This window comes from Aquarana catesbeiana, linkage group LG01 (assembly GCF_042186555.1).
Source record: "Aquarana catesbeiana isolate 2022-GZ linkage group LG01, ASM4218655v1, whole genome shotgun sequence".
Lineage (NCBI taxonomy): Eukaryota > Metazoa > Chordata > Amphibia > Anura > Ranidae > Aquarana > Aquarana catesbeiana.
In genome coordinates, this window is record NC_133324.1 from 17,020,494 (window position 1) to 17,038,530 (window position 18,037).

Below are 18,037 nucleotides of genomic sequence, written 5' to 3' on the forward strand. Positions count from 1 at the left end.
CAAAACACTTCAGAATTCATCCTGCTGCTTTTGTCAGCAGTCACATCATCAATAAATACAAGAGAACCAGTTCCATTGGCAGCCATAAATGTCCACGCCATGACACTACCACCACCATGCATCACTGATGAGGTGGTATGCTTTGGATCATGAGAAGTTCCTTTCCTTCTCCATACTCTTCTCTTCCCATCACTCTGGTACAAGTTGATCTTGGTCTCATCTGTCCATAGGATGTTTTTCCAGAACTGTGAAGGCTTTTATAGATGTTGTTTGGCGAACTCTAATCTGGCCTTCCTGTTTTTGAGGCTCACCAATGGTTTACATCTTGTGGTGAACCCTCTGTATTCACTCTGGTGAAGTCTTCTTTTGATTGTTGACTTTGACACACATACACCTACCTCCTGGAGAGTGTTCTTGATCTGGCCAACTGTTGTGAAGGGTGTTTTCTTCACCAGGGAAAGAATTCTTCGGTCATCCACCACAGTTGTTTTCCATGGTCTTCCGGGTCTTTTGGTGTTGCTGAGCTCACCGGTGCGATCTTTCGTTTTAAGGATGTTCCAAACAGTTGATTTGGCCACACCTAATGTTTTTGCTATCTCTCTGATGGGTTTGTTTTGTTTTTTCAGCCCAATGATGGCTTGCTTCACTGATAGTGACAGCTCTTTGGATATCATATTGAGAGCTGACAGCAACAGATTCCAAATGCAAATAGCACACTTGAAATGAACTCTGGACTTTTTATCTGCTCCTTGTAAATGGGATAATGAGGGTATAACACACACACCTGGCCATGGAACAGCTGAGCAGCCAATTGTCCCATTACTTTTGGCCCCTAAAAAGTGGGAGGCACATATACAAATTGTTGTAATTCCTACACCGTTCACCTGATTTGGATGTAAATACCCTCAAATTAAAGCTGAAAGTCTGCAGTTAAAGCACTCCTTGTTCATTTCATTTCAAATCCATTGTGGTGGTGTATAGAGCCAAAAAGATTAGAATTGTGTTGATGTCCCAATATTCATGGACCTGACTGTACGTCAGGGTCCCCAGAGCCCCCCTTATTACATCAGGGTCCCCAGAGAGCCACTCTTACATCAGCGTCCCCAGAGATCCCGTTCCTTACATCAGGGTCCCCAGAGAGTCCATTCCTTACATCAGGGTCCCCAGAGAGTCCATTTCTTACATCAGGGTCCCCAGAGAGTCCATTCCTTACATCAGGGTCCCCAGAGAGTCCATTTCTTACATCAGGGTCCCCAGAGAGTCCATTCCTTACATCAGGGTCCCCAGAGAGTCCTAGGGCTCAGGAGTGTGCTACATAAAGAATGCAGGACCCAGCTGTGCCCATCTATGCAGCCTCACCAGTGCCCAGCAATGCAGCCTCATTTGTGCCCAGCAATGCAGCCTCACCAGTGCCCAGAAATGCAGCCTCACTTGTGCCCAGAAATGCAGACTCACCAGTGCCCAGCAATGCAGACTCACCAGTGCCCAGCAATCCACCTCACCTTTGACCAGCAATGCACTCCCCACTGTAGTGTCCTCTGTCCCTTGCACCACCCATTGTAGTATCCTCTGTCCCCTGCACCCCCCATAGTAGTGTTGTCTGTCCCCTGCACCCCCCCACATAGTGTCCTCTGTACTCCCATAGTGCCCTCTGTCCCCTGCACTGTGCCCTTCTCCCTTCTGCCTCCACCCATGTACTGTGCTCTTCTACCTCCACCCCTGTACTGTGCTCTTCTGCCTCCACCCCTGTACTGTGCTCTTCTGCCTCCACCCCTGTACTGGGCTCTTCTGCCTCCACCCCTGTACTGTGCCCTTCTGCCTCCACCCCTGTACTGTGCCCTTCTGCCTCCACCCCTGTACTGTGCTCTTCTGCCTCCACCCCTGTACTGTGCTCTTCTGCCTCCACCCCTGTACTGTGCCCTTCTGCCTCCACCCCTGTACTGTGCTCTTCTGCCTCCACCCCTGTACTGTGCTCTTCTGCCTCCACCCCTGTACTGTGCCCTTCTGCCTCCACCCCTGTACTGTGCTCTTCTGCCTCCACCCCTGTACTGTGCCCTTCTGCCTCCACCCCTGTACTGTGCCCTTCTGCCTCCACCCCTGTACTGTGCTCTTCTGCCTTCACCCCTGTACTGTGCTCTTCTGCCTCCACCCCTGTACTGTGCTCTTCTGCCTCCACCCCTGTACTGTGCTCTTCTGCCTCCACCCCTGTACTGTGCTCTTCTGCCTCCACCCCTGTACTGTGCTCTTCTGCCTCCACCCCTGTACTGTGCTCTTCTGCCTCCACCCCTGCACTGTGCCCTTCTGCCTCCACCCCTGTACTGTGTTCTTCTGCCTCCACCCCTGCACTGTGCCCTTCTGCCTCCACCCCTGCACTGTGCCCTTCTGCCTCCACCCCTGCACTGTGCCCTTCTGCCTCCACCCCTGCACTGTGCTCTTCTGCCTCCACCCCTGTACTTTTGCGTCAATTAGTCTTTGATTCATGAAATGCTTTTTTATTGTTTAAAATCGATTTTATTGAAAGTACTAATAAATATTTTTAATTCTATCAACTGCTTATACTCTAATTCTTGAGAGTAGGTGTGTAAATTGGGGCAAGCTGGTAGGGGCCCCAGTGCATTACTTTCCCCAGGGGCCCATAGTGTTGTTAAGACAGCCCTGCACGTACGCATGTTGGCGTCTCGCTCCTGCTCTTTGTTGGCAGCAGCAGATGTTTCCCGAGAGCTGAACTTAATTTTTACGACTCTCACAACTGCTGGAAACACAATCAACTCTGAAATCCAATCACCCCTCCCCTCCTTAAACATGATTACACTGAATCTAAAGACTTTTCCCAGAACGAGTTGATAACACATGGGAACGTTTCATTGTATTTACAGAGATAGAGCCTAGAAACCACAACTCCTACAAGGTGGACAGACATGGCATATGTACAGAATAGGACATCCAAGAGAGACTATACACCCCCATACTAGAACAACTAGACCCCCTTCAGACCTCAGTGTGGGGGGCATAATTAATTGTACATTACCACAATGCACACTAATGTACAGCAGTCCGTACAATGCATTATGGTGCTGTTCATTTAGCTAGACACCTCAATGCACGAGTACAATGAGCCACAACACAATGTTTTGGCTATTGAGGATTGTTGACAAACAAATGGGCTACCTTAACAGAAGGCATTTTAGTGTGCAAAATAGTGCACATTAGTGCACATGTAGTATTACTCTGTAGTAGAGCATAAAAGGGTACAAGCTTGAAGGGGCCCTTAACCACTTGCTGACTGCGCTATAGCCGAATGACAGCTACAGCGTTGTCGTCCAGTTCTGGGAAGCCGCCATCCATACTCTGTCAGCATGTGGAGGAGAGGAGAAAAGAGCCGATAATCGGCTTCTGCAAAAGTGCGCTCACCACTGCTGACAATCAGTGCCCACCAGTGTCTTCTCATCAATGTCACCTATCAGTGCAGCCTACCAGTGCCCATCAATGCAGCCTAGCAGTACCCATTAGTGCGGCCCATCAGTGCAGCCTACCAATTCCCATCAGTGCCACCTACTAGTGCCCATCAGTGCGGCCTACCAGTGCCCATCAGTGCCACCTACTAGTGCCCATCAGTGCAGCCTACCAGTGCCCATCAGTGTCACCTACTAGTGCCCATCAATGTCACCTATCATTGCCGCCTATCACTGCCCATCAGTGCCACATATCAGTGCTGCCTATTAGTGCGGCCTACCAGTGCCTCTTCATCTGAGCCCACCGGTGCCGCCTCATCAGTGCCAATCAGTGCAGCAACTTCAGCACACAGCAGTGAAGGAGAAAAATTACCCATTTACAAAATTTTATAACAAACTATGAAAAAGTTTTAGTTTTTTTTTTCAAAGTTTTCGGTCTTTATTTGTTTATTTAGCAAAAAATAAAACCCCCCAGTGGTGACTAAATACCACCAAAAGAAAGCTCCATTTTGTGTAAAAAAAAATTATAACAATTTTGTTTTGGTACAGTGTAGCATGACTGCGCAATTGTCATTTAAAGTGCAACAGCTCTGAGAGCTGAAAATTAGCCTGGGCAGGAAGAAAGTGAAAGTTGGCAAGTGGTTAACCACTTCAATACCGGGCACCTTCCTGCCCAGGCCACTTTTCAGCTTCTAGCGCTGTCACCCTTTGAATGACTATTGCACGGTCATGCAACACTGTACCCAAATAAAAATGTTATCATTTTATTGAGACAGATAGAGATTTCTTTTAGTGATATTTATTTGTCACTGGGTTTATTTTTTTATTTTTTTCATTTTTTGCTAAACAAACGAAAAAAAGAATGAAAAAAAACAAAAAAAAAACATTTTTCTTAGCTCCTGTTATTAGTTTTCTGTTGTTCCGATTGCACAGGAGAGCCTGGTAAAGGTGGGGGCGGGAGAGGTTGGGGCCACTTCTGCCACCTGTAAAAGTAATCCAGCATCTCCACTAGGGAATGGGCGAACGATTTGGCCTGAGCATAAGTTCGGGCCGAACTTTCGCTGTTCAAACGTTCGGCGAACAGTGGAACAAATGGATCGTTCGACCATCTGTTCGCCCCCCAAACCAACCACAATGCATTGCGGCACAGAACAGTGCATTGCAAGCCCTGATTGGCTGAAGCAGTGAAAGCTTCAGCCAATCAGGGCACAGAGCACTGTCAGAGTCATGATTGGACATTCTCATCATGACTTTATCCAATCGTGACTCATTCCCGCCCCACAGTATAAAAGTATTCTTTCAATGGCAGACAATTTCAGTGTGATTTCGGCATGGAGAGAGATAGAACAGGGCTCTGTTCAGTGCTATTAGTTAGTTAGTGTGCTATACTGTGCTATTCTGCTTCAATTGTCAGTGTAGAATATTAGTTTAGTGTCAGTCTAGGGATAGTGTGAGTATAATGAGGAGAACCATCATTCAGCTTTTCATAGTGTGCAGCTAGAGTAGGGACAGCTCAGATAGTTTCACTGTAGTGTAGTGAGACCTTGTCAGTAATCTTGACATTAGTGTATACCTAGAGTAGGGACAGTTCAGATAGTGTCAGTGTAGTGACAGTTGAACACCGTCTATTTGATTGCATTACTGCCAGGTTAACGCCATTTACTTCTGTGTGCGTTACTGCCAGTTTAATGCCATGTTGTTCTGTGCGCGTTACTGCCAGTTTAACGCCATATAGTTCTGTGTGTGTTACTGCCAGTTTAATGCCATATAGTTCTGTGTGCGTTACTGCCAGTTTAATGCCATATAGTTCTGTGTGCGTTACTGCCAGTTTGATGCCCAATAGTTCTTTATGTGCTAGCACAGCCAGTGCTCGGTTGGCTGATATTCAGCAGGAAATCCACTTGCCCATAAACCGCCTGATTTGTGACATGCCCACCAGGTGGAACTCAAATTTGTCAATGCTGCACGGCTTTACATGAAGCAGTGGGCTGTAAACGAGTACCTATGTGAATATGGCACGATGACAGGCTCAGGCTGCCTCTGCTTTTTTTCCCCACACCAATGGTTGATCAATAAGGGTGCATGCACTGTATTGTCACCATTTGAGGAGGCCACAAGGATGATGAGCCATGACAGTGCATGCATCAGTGACACAATCCCTGTTGTGTTCCTCCTGGAGTAGACTCTGTGTGGCATTATGGAGAGGGCACTGGAGGCAGAGCAGCAGGAAGAAGTGGAGGACTTCCTTTCCTCTCAAGGCCCACTTTATCCAAACACCATCATTCCTATGTCTCAAAGCACACAAGAGGAGAGAGGGGAGGAAGATGAGGAGGAGGATTCTGGCACTTTCATAAGTTTCGAAGAAGAGGAAGTCATGCATAAATCTGTAAGTGACGTCTTTCCAACCCCAGGACCCTTGGGAGTAGTACGTGGCTGGGAGGAGGAAGTTCCAGATGTTGTCATCCTGAGTGACCCCGAGGAGTCTGCTTCTCAAGCCTCTGCAAATTTGAGGCACATGGGCAACCTCCTGCTTCAAAGCCTGCGAAAGGACCCAAGAATACGTGGCAAAAAGGAGAAGGATTATTACTGGTTGGCAATCCTCCTTGACCACCGTTGTAAGGGGAAGGTCTCTGAACTCATCCTGTCCCCACAGAGAGTGCAGAAGATAAAATCTCTTGAGGACACATTAAAGAGGATTTTATTGAACTTTTTGCCTGACTCCAGTAGGTTACAATGTCGTGGAAAACGTCGTTTTGAGTCTTTTGTTGGTCAAAAGAGGAATGTTGGAGAAGGTGTCTGCCTAAGTGAAGGCATTTCAGAATTTTTTTAGACCTCGCCGCCCAGGGCTGCCAGTTTCCACATCCCATCAGCAGCGTCTGCATCACATGAGGGATGATTACCTTGGGGCCAAAACAGAGATGGAGAGCTTTCCAGCTGACGATCCACTGACATACTGGGTCATGAGAACAGACCACTGGTCAGAACTTGCCCAGTATGCTATTGAGTTGTTGGGCTGCCCTGCATCCAGCGTGCTTTCAGAACGGGCATTCAGTGCTGCAGGAGGTTTTGTTACTGATCATAGAACACATCTGTCCACAGACTCCGTGGACCGTTTGACTTTTATAAAAATGAATCAGTCCTGGATTACCAGCTATGAAGCCCCTGATGCCGATGTCACTGTTTAAGTCTTTTTGGGATGTGTGTATAGGTTTCATGGGCACAATTAACACCCAAAGACCTATTTTTCAGCACCTGTTTGAAAGGTGCATATTATTGCAATTTTTTTTGCCTTCATCAAGAGCACCTCTATAGGGTTACAGTGGGAAGGCACCCCTGACACCCAAAGAGTAATTTTTCTGCACCTGTTTGACAGGTGCATATAATTGCAATTTTTTACAGCAAGGCCAATTCTTGCTTTCATCAAGATTACCTCTATAGGGTTACGGTGGGAAGGTACCACCGACACCCAAAGACCAATTTTTACGCACCCGTTACCTCTATACAATGTCAAAGTGACACCAGAATATATCCAAAAAATCTCTAATCTTGTTCCCAGTGCACTACATTGTGGCCTCATCATACACACTGGCTCCTCAGCTGTTGCTGACCAAAATAAAGGCAGTTTGCAGGGAAAATTTCATTTTTTTGGGCTTTATAAATGCAATTATTGCTGCAGCAGATTCTAGACATGATACAGATGCGCACCTTACAGGTAGACTAAGGGGACCCCCCAGGCACTATATTGGAAGGAATTTTTCATCTTTAGGCTTTCATTTTAAAAATAAAAAAAAATCACTGCTCATAAAAATGACGTTTTTCACTAACCTTTTTTTTTTATTTATACATGTCCCCCAGGGCAGGACCCTGACCCCTATAACTATTGTATGCCTAATTACTTACATATAAGCCTTCAAAATGGGCACTTTTAATTTTTGATGTTCGTGTCCCATTGACTTTAATGGGGTTTGTCATTTGGGGCCAAACTTTTGCGATGTTCGAACGTTCTGGCGCAAACCGAACATGGGTCTGTTTAGCCCATCCCTAATCTCCATAGCCGCTAGGATTACTTTTACATTGAAGGGAATCACCAGCCCTAAAAAATATCTCAGCCATCGCTGCAGCTGCCCTTCCTACCCAGCGATGTACCCCTTAAAGGAGAATTAATGGAAAAAAAAGTGCACAAGTGTTTTTTTTTTTTAACACTACTATTCCTTTATATTGGCTTTTAATATTTGCAAATGCAGCAAATTAGAAATTGGATGAAAAGTTTAGCACTGGGAGACACTTTTTAAAAGATAAATAAAAATATTTTATATCCAACTACTGTATATAGATCAGACCAAAATGATGGACAAATGAGGAGGAAAGTGGGACAGAGGGACATTGCTCCAAATCAGGGACAGTTGGGCGCTATGAATTAAAGTCCAGTAGAGAATAAGTGAGACTCTTGACCACAATGTGCCTAAAAATGTTGGCAAAGAAGATATTATGCACATTTACAGCATCTCACAAAAATAAGTAGACCCCTCATGTTTTTGTAAATATTTTATTATATCCTTTCATGTGACAACACTGAAGAAATTACACTTTGCTACAATGTAAAGTAGTGAGTGTACAGCTTGTATAACAGTGTAAATTTGCTGTCCCCTCAAAATAACAACACACAGCCATTAATGTCTAAACTGCTGGCAACAAAAGTGAGGACACCCCTAAGTGAAAATGTCCAAATTGGGCCCAAAGTATCAATATTTTGTGTGGCCGCCATAATTTTCCAGCACTGCCTTAATCTTCTTGGGCATGGAGGTCACCAGAGCTTCACAGTTTACCACTGGAGTCCTCTGCCATTCCTCCATGGCGACATCACAGAGCTGGTGGATGTTAGAGACCTTGTGCTCCTCCACCTTCCATTTGAGGATGCCCCAAAGATGCTCAATAGGGTTTAGGTCTGGAGACATGCTTGGCCAGTCCATCACCTTTACCCTCAGCTTCTTTAGCAAGGCAGCGGTCGTCTTGGAGGTGTGTTTGGGGTTGTTATGTTGGAATACTGCCCTGCGGCCAGTCTCCGAAGGGAGGGGATCATGCTCTGCTTCAGTATGTCACAGTACATGTTGGCATTCATAGTTCCCTCAATGAACTGTAGCTCCCCAGTGCCGGCAGCACTCATGCAGCCTGAGTGTAATTTCTTCAGTGTCGTCACATGACAAGATATGATAAAATATTTACAAAAATGTGAGGGGTGCAGGGCCGTCTTTAAGGCAGGGCAAAAGGGGCAGCTGCCCTGGGCACTGTCATTGTTGTGGGGCCCGAAGCAGATGCCTCATAATTGCCATCTATCCCTGTTTAAATTTCCTCCTCCCTTGAGGTTTTAGTCCCGTCCTGTGTCTTGATATCTCAGTGTGAAGTTCTGTTACTAATACTGCCCAGCTCTGCCCTATTGTGTACAGATGACTCACCTGCAGACCCTGTGTTTACATACTGATATTGATATGTAATTAGCGGCGGAGGCCAGCAGCATTCATATGTAAGTAGAGGTGGTATTCATATGTATATCATGCCCCCCTGAGGTCATATCCACCACCACTTATACTGAATGCTGCCCACTGGGGAGGTAAAGGGGCATGCTTGAAAGTCCTACCTACAACTGTCGTCATTAAGTGGTCAGTGTAAGCCCCCATTACATTAGTGGTCAGTGTAAACCCCTATTACATTAGTGGTCAGTGTAAACCCCCATTACATTAGTGGTCAGTGTAAACCCCTATTACATTGGTGGCCAGTGTTGAAACTCCTCTTTATATTGGTAGTCGGTAAAAAAAAAATCAGCATTGCATTGATCACACCCTCCCCTCCCCCCAGCACTGCCACTGATCCCAGGAGTACTAGGAGTTTTCTGACTATTATTAGGTCCCATCACCTCCCCAGTCCATGGTGTGCAGGCAGTGAGGAGATGATGTGCTGTAACCTCTAGCAACCAATCAGTAAGCAATAATGATGTGCAGTAACCTCTAGCAACCAATACGTGAGCAGTATTGATGTACAGTAATCTCTAGCAACCGAACAACAAGCAGAAATCATATGCTGTAACCTCTAGCAACTAATCAGTGAGCGGTAATGATACTCTGTAACCTCTGGCAACCAATCGCAATCGCTGCCTGATCTGATTCAGTAAACTGATTTTGAGTCTAGCTGCTATTTATTGTATGTCTCGGAGCAGGTGCAGAGTGAAACTGCATGGAGTGGGGCCCAAGAAATTTTTTTGCCCAGGGTCCAATCAATATTAAAGATGGCCCTGGGGGGGTGTACTCACCTTTGTGAGATGCTGTACACAGGAGAGAGTGGAGCCCTCCTTTAACATCCCGGCTGGTGTGTCCCATAAGAGGGTCATGACTGGCAGTAATCAGCCAACATTTATTCACCGCCGGCATGAGCTAAAAAAGATGGAGTTCTGACTCTGCTCCCCTATGATTCATTTTTCCCTTTCTTCTCAGTGGATCTCCAGATGCTCCAACTCCCCGATGTCTCTCGGAATATCGGACATCTGTCTCCAATCACTTCCAGGGAGAAAGAGCCAAGGAGAACACTTCACGTTGTAGCTCACAGAACTCTCATGGTGTCAAAAAGTGTAGACTTTTCCTGAGTCTTTGAAATGTAGGGATCAGGATGATGAGAGGCGGGAGGTGAGGGGACCTGTCAGAAAGTCCTGTAGAAGCTCAGAATAAAGTCAGGAGAGATGTCAGCTTCACATCTCAGTGATTTTCAAAGGCCAGTCCTCCATGTCAGTATCGTGCCTTTTTTGAAATGTCCGCAGCCTGAAGAAAAAGTCATTTGAAAACGACATCAATATGTTAAAGTTTATGTGAGATTTTACTGTTTGAGTTATCATAATTAAGCTGAACTCCAACTTTTGCTACACTTTACATAGGTTGTTCGGGCCAAGCTGGCCCGAATGAACTATGGCCCTCACAAACCTGGATGTGCGGTATAAACTTTATGTAGCTGAGGCTCTGTATACAGCATACCGCACTTGTTATTATGGGGCCCCATACAACCTACCTGACACCCCCCCCCCCCCAGGCATGTGGGTGTGGTTTACAGCACCAAACACAGACAGTGTGCATTTGGGCCACTTACCTGCACCTGCATACCTGTCAGATTAGGAACTGTGGCTGTGTTTGTACAGCTGCTGCATTCCCATAGAGTAACAGGTGGCTCTAGCTGAATGAACAAACCACTCATTCACATGGCAAGAGTACCAAGAGATTGAGGACATAGATTCCTCAATCCATTTTTCTGCAGCCTTGGTTGCACTGAAGAATAATAAATGAATGAATAGGAAAAAAAAGTTCTGTACAGAAGCTCCTTGTTCAGTCACAAACTGAAGCATAGTAAACACAGTTTACTATGCTTAAGTTATAAATGAACACAGGGAGGATCATTACCCATTGCTTACTGTGTTCATTCAAGAAATGAAGGGGCCAGTAAATACGACACGTTTACTGGTCCCCCCACCCCAGCTCCTACATCCTGACACCCCATGGGAGGATTGGAGCTGCAGGAAGGAAAGGTCTGATTGTGGGGTGATCAGAATATCAGGGGAGGGGGCACAATTACTGGAACCACGGAACGGGGTTCCCTCTTCCCTTGAGGTTTTAGTCCCATCCTGTGTCCTGATATCTCAGTGTGAAGTTCTGTTACTAATACTGCCCAGCTCTGCCCTATTGTGTACAGAGGACTCACCTGCAGACCCTGTGTTTACATGTAAATATCGGTATTGATATGTAAATACCGGCGGAGGCCAGCAGAATTCATATGTAAATAGAGGCGGTATTCATATATATATCATGCCCCCCTGAGGTCATATCCACCATCACCTATACTGAATGCTGCCCACTGGGGAGGTAAAGGGGGCATGCTTGAAAGTCCTACCTACAACTGTGGTCATTAAGCCTACCAGCAGCCTGTTCTGCAAAGGTAAGCAAATGAATGTGGGGAGGGAGGGTAGTGTGGGGTGTGCCGAGGTAGGGAGAGAAGGAATTAAAGTTTGGGGTGCACAGGTGAGCAAGTAGGTGATGTATGGAGGTAAGGAAGGTGCAAAGAAGAGCAGAGCAGGCAGGTAGAGTTAAAGGGGAGGGGGATTGGAGTGGAGAGGATGGGGGAGGTTTGGGGTGCAGAGGTTAGCAGGGGTTTTAGGATGTAAAGGTGTACTGATAGGGTGGATAAAGATGTAGGTCACATGTAGGGCAGCCCATTCATTTCAATGGGCTGCTCTATGCGCTACAAATGTGGAAGCAAGTCCCCAACCATTTTTCAAAATCACACGGTGCCAAGGCACATGTCAGCAGATGTGTGAGGGTGTCATTAACAATTGATGGCACTGCTGTGTATTTGCTAAAGGGCAGCACATTTCTGTGGTGTCAAGAAAGTGATATTGCATGCGTTCCCGACACACACAAATGTGAACTCAGGCTAATGCCGCGTACACATGACCGGTTTTGCCGTCGGAATAAACTCCGAAGGTTTCTCCGACGGAACTCCGACGGAATTCCATTCAAGCGGTCTTGCCTACACACAGTCAAACCAAAATCCAACCAAAGTCCGACCGTCCAGAACGCGGTGATGTACAATACATACGACGGGACTAGAAAAAGGAAGTTCAATAGCCAGTAGCCAATAGCTTCCGCCTCGTACTTGCTTCAGAGCATGCGTCGTTTTTGGTCCGTAGGAACAGCATACAGACGATCGGTTTTCCCGATAGGAATTGGTTTAGTCGGAAATATTTAGAACATGTTCCATTTCTAGGTCCGTCAGAATTTTCGAAAAAAAAAGTCTGATGAGGCCTACACACGATCGGAATAGACAACGAAAAGCTTCCGTCTGACTTTTTCTGTCGGACATTCCGCTCGTGTGTACGTGGCTTAAATGTCTCACTTACATTGGGGGTCAGTGTAAATCTTCTCATTACATTGGGGCTTAGAATCCTTTCATTCACACCAGTGGCCAGTGTGAATGTCCCCCTTACATTGGTGGTCAGTGTAAATCCCTCTTTACATTGGTGGTTACTGTGAATGCTTCTATTAAATTAGTGGTCAGTGTAAACCCCCATTACATTAGTGGTCAGTGTAAACCCCCATTACATTAGTGGTCAGTGTAAACCCCCATTACATTAGTGGTCAGTGTAAACCCCCATTATATTAGTGGTCAGTGTAAACCCCCATTACATTAGTGGTCAGTGTAAACCCCCATTACATTAGTGGTCAGTGTAAACCCCCATTATATTAGTGGTCAGTGTAAACCCCCATTACATTAGTGGTCAGTGTAAACCCCTATTACATTAGTGGTCAGTGTAAACCCCCATTACATTAGTGGTCAGTGTAAACCCCTATTACATTGGTGGCCAGTGTTGAAACTTCTCTTTATATTGGTAGTCGGTAAAAAAAAAAAAAAATCAGCATTGCATTGATCACACCCTCCCCCCAGCACTACCACTGATCCCAGGAGTCCTAGGAGTTTTCTGTCTATTAATGGGTCCCCTCACCTCCCCAGTCCATGGTGTGCAGGCAGTGAGGAGATGATGTGCTGTAACCTCTAGCAACCAATCAGTAAGCAGTAATGATGTGCAGTAACCTCTAGCAACCAAACAAGCAGAAATCATATGCTGTAACCTCTAGCAACTAATCAGTGAGCGGTAATGATACTCTGTAACCTCTGGCAACCAATCGCAATCGCTGCCTGATCTGATTCAGTAAACTGATTTTGAGTCTAGCTGCTATTTATTGTATGTCTCGGAGCAGGTGGAGAGCGAAACTGCATGGAGGGGGGCCCAAGAAATTTTTTTGCCCAGGGTCCAATCAATATTAAAGATGGCCCTGGGGGGTTTGTACTCACTTTTGTGAGATACTGTACACGAGAGAGAGCGGAGCCCTCCTTTAACATCCCGGCTGGTGTGTCCCATAAGAGGGTCATGACTGGCAGTAATCAGCCAACATTTATTCACCTCCGGCATGAGCTAAAAAAGATGGAGTTCTGACTCTGCTCCCCTATGATTCATTTTTCCCTTTCTTCTCAGAGGGTCTCCAGATGCTCCAACTCCCCGTTGTCTCTCGGAATATCGGACATCTGTCTCCAATCACTTCCAGGGAGAAAGAGCCAAGGAGATCACTTCATGTCGTAGCTCACAGAACTCTCATGGTGTCAAAAAGTGTCAATGTAGACTTTTCCTGAGTCTTTGAAGTGTAGGGATCAGGATGATGAGAGGCGGGAGGTGAGGGGACCTGTCAGAAAGTCCTGTAGAAGCTCAGAATAAAGTCAGGAGAGATGTCAGCTTCACATCTCAGTGGTTTTCAAAGGCCGGTCCTCCATGTCAGTATCGTGACTTTTTTGAAACGTCCGCAGCCTGAAGAAAAAGTCATTTGAAAACGACATCAATATGTTAAAGTTTATGTGAGATTTTACTGTTTGAGTTATCATAATTAAGCTGAACTCCAGCTTTTACTACACTTTACATAGGTTGTTCAGGCCAAGCTGGCCCAAATGAACTATGGCCCTCATTAACCTGGATGTGCGGTATAAAATGTATGTAGCTGGAGGGTCTGTATACAGCATACCGCACTGTGTTAGAAATGATGGGACCCCATACAACCTACCTGACATGTATAGCACCGGTGTATAGCACCAAACACAGACAGTGTGCATTTGGGCCACTTACCTGCATACAGTACAGAAGCTCCTTGTTCAATCACAAACTAAAGCATAGTAAACACAGTTTGCTATACTTCTGTTATAAATGAACACAGGGAGGATCATAACCCATTGCTTACTGTGTTCATTCAAGAAATGAAGGGGCCAGTAAATATGACACATTTACTGGTCCCCCCACCCCAGCTCAGCTCTACATCCTGACACCCTACGGGAGGATTGGAGCTGCAGGAAGGAAAATTCAGATTGTGGGGGGTGATCAGAATAGCAGGGGAGGGGGCACAATTACCGGAACCAAACGGGAAAGAGAGGAGGAGAAGATGGTTGTGATGGGGGGGGGGGGGGGAGTCACAGGGGGATCTGTTTCAGTAAATGCTCCCCACCCGCTGGTCTAGTGAGGTGCCATAAAGCTCTATGGGCCCCTCCTTGAACATATAGAGCCTGGGCCCCTTGCAGGAGGACCAGTGCTGCCCCCTTATCAGTGACCCTGGTTCCAGGTTTGAGCCGAGACTTCCTCTCTTATTCCCGGGAACACACTAGACGCTCAACCAATCAGAGAAAGCCATGTATTTTAGCATTGAATACAAAGCTTCCCCTGATTGGCTGAGTAAGAGAGGCGGGCTGATGATGTCACAACCTCTGGCCTCTCATTGCTAGAATACATTGCTTTCTCTGATTGACTGACATGACGTAGTCACTATGCCCTGTGAGTAGGCACTGCTGTGTCACACATTTCACAGAGCCTGCCTTCTGAATGACAGAGGTGCCGAGAGGAGGAGTTTCAGGAGGCGGAGTACGGATAGGAATCACTGCTTGCAGGCAGTAAAGTACCATGGGATATGTAGTCCTTAGAAATGGAGGAGAAGCTGCAAAGCATGCTGGGAATCCAGAAAGCTGTAGAAAGACACAGCCAGCAGAGGCTTTTCAAATAAGATTATATTGGATTGTCAAATACAGTATAACTATTGTTTGTGTTGTGTTTGTATTGTTATTACAATGCTGATGTTATTAAAGTGATATTAAAGTCAATTTTTTATTTTATTAATAACAAACATGTTATACTTACCTGCTCTGTGTAATGATTTTGCACAGAGTAGCCAGGATCCTCCTCTTCTCGGGTCCCTCACTTGGGCTCCTGGCCCCTCTTTCCTCCCGAGTGCCCCCACAGCAAGTAGCTTGCTGTGGGGGCACCCAAGCCAAGCCGGTGCTCTGCGTGTCCATTCACACACAGAGCCTCGGCTCGGGCCCCACCCCCTCGCTCTTCTCATTGGGTTACTGCCTGTGATTGACAGCAGGGGGAGCCAATGGTCCCAGCCAATGAGGAGGGAGAGTCCCCAGAGAGCCGTAACACATACTGTATATGCAGCCTCACAGAAGTCATAGCTCCCAACTGTCCCTGATTTCGATGGACTGTCCCTGATTTGGAGCAATGTCCCTCTATCCCTCGTTCCTCCTCATTTGTCCCTCATTTTGGTCTGATCTATATAGTTGTATATAAAATGCACTTTTTATCTTTCAGAGACTGTTTCCCAGCGCTAAACCTTTCATCTGAGTTCTAAATTGCTGCATTTTTCAATTTTAAAAGCCAATATAAAGGAATAGTAGTGGTAAAAAAAAAGCACTTGTGGATTTAATTAACATTTTTTGTTATTTTCCCTTTAAGGGGGCGTGGCAGGGGGTGTGTCCTATGCCTACATACGTTTCCTAGTAGGTGTCCCTCATTCCCCTCTCAAAATGTTGGGAGGTATGCGGAAGTGGGCTTTTTTTCCATGGGGGTCTCACCGTGAACCCCTGGGCCCCCGTACTAATGTCGGGGACCCGGAGCTGCCAATTCCGGGTCACCTGATCGCTGTGGTAGCCTCTGAATGGCTAGGACAGTGATCAGACACTGTGAAGCCCGCCCCCTGTGTTTTTTCTCTCTCTGTGAATGGAGAGGAAAGATACAATGTACCTTTCTCTTTCCTTGCAGAAAGGAAAAAAAAAAGTTTGTGTGTGTGTATAAAAATAAAAAATAAAGAAAAAATACCCAGACCAATTTGATCTAGGTTAGTGTCAGGGTTAGTGTTTGGTCAAGTAAGGGTCAAAGATCAAGGTCAGGGTCAGTATGTTTTGGGCAGGATTTTTCAATTCTTTTTTTTAAATTAGCACCAGTGTCGGTGTGTTTTAGGTAGGACAAAAAAGAAAAAAAGAAAAGCAAAATGTGTACTATTGCTTCTGGGCTGTACTACGGGTATAAACAACAAATAATATACACATATGTGGTATCGCTGTGATCACCAGAAGCAGGAGAATTTCCTTTGGGTTGTTCTTTGGTGTGTAAACATGTGGGGTGATTGGATTCAAGCGATGCATGCGATTTTCAGAAACGTGCCACTCCACTCTGCGTTTTTTAAGGGCATGGCAGCCCACTTTTATTAACCACTTAAGGACCGAGCCTCTTTTTGTGTTATGTGTTGTTTACAAGTTAAAAAGTTTTTTTTTTTTTTGCTAGAAAATTACTTTGAACCCCCAAACATTATACATTTTTTTTTCTAACACACTAGACAATAAAATGGCGGGTCGTTGCAATACTTTCTGTCACACCGTATTTGCGCAATGGTCTTACAAGCGCACTTTTTTTGGAAAAAAATACACTTTTTTGAATGAAAAAAATAAGACAACAGTAAAGTTAGCGCAATTTTTTTTTTTATATTGTGAAAGATAATGTTACGCGGAGTAAATTGATACCCAACATGTCACGCTTCAAAATTGCGCCCGCTCGTGGAATGGCGAGAACTTTTACCCTTAAAAATCTCCATTGGCGACGTTTAAAAAATTCTACCGGTTGCATGTTTTAAGTTACAGCGGAGGTCTAGGGTTAGAATTATTGCTCTCGCTCTACCAATCGTGGCGGGTACCTCACATGTGTGGTGTGAACACCATTTTCATATGCGGGCGCTACTCAGGTATATGTTCGCTTCTGCGCGCGAGCTCGGCGGGACGGGGCGCGTTTACATTTTTTTTTTGTAATTATTTATTTACCTTTTATTGTTTATTTTTACACTGTTTTTTTTTTTTTAATTGTGTCACTTTTAATCCTATTACAAAGAATGTAACATCCCTTGTAATAGAAAAAAAAGCATGACAGGTCCTCTTAAATATGAGATCTGGGGTCAAAAAGACCTCACATCTCATATTTACACTAAAATGCAATAAAAAAACTAAAAAATATTGGCATTTAAAAAAAAAAAAAAAAAAAAAAAGACCCTTTAAGAGCTATGGGCGGAAGTGACGTTTTGACGTCGATTCCACCCTGCAATGTTATGGTGGGGGCCATCTTCCCCTCACTCGTCTCCATACCCAGGAAGAGACAACATCCGATCGCCTCCGCCACTGCGGACGGCTCCGGTAAGCGGCGGAGGGCACCGGAGCGCAGCGGAGGGGAGGGCCCTCTCCCGCCACCGATAAAAGTGATCTTGCAGCGAATCCGCTGCAGAGACCACTCTTATCGGAAACCGGACTGTCGGCCGAAGAAGAGGGTACCAGAGTTATGGCAGCTAGCTGCTGCCATAACAACGATATCCCTCTTCAAAGTAAGGACGTATATTGGTGTGCGGCGGTCCGGAAGTGGTTAAAAGGAACAGAAAAGTTTAAAATAAACAGCAATTTCCTTTGCAGGGGTTTCCACCATCACTGCACATATACATATATAATATATAATAAACAAAAAAAGACTGACAATTTTGAAAAAAGAACGATATTTTTTGCTTTTTGTTATAATAAATATCCAAAAAAAAAAAGTGAAGTTTCTTCATCAGTTAGGCCGATATGTACTCTTCTACATATTTTTGGTAAAACAAAAAAGCACAATAAGCGTATATTGACTGGTTTGCGCAAAAGCTTTAGCGTCTACA

General features: G+C 45.4%; 1 protein-coding gene across 1 annotated transcript in view; it reads left to right on the forward strand.

Moving 5' to 3' along the window:
• LOC141130612 (uncharacterized) overlaps positions 1-18,037 on the forward strand; it is a 106,178-nt gene that overhangs the window by 53,540 nt on the left and 34,601 nt on the right. Inside the window, 1 exon segment of the mRNA XM_073618152.1 lies at positions 13,516-13,655. Coding sequence (XP_073474253.1) covers positions 13,516-13,655 — 140 coding nt within the window.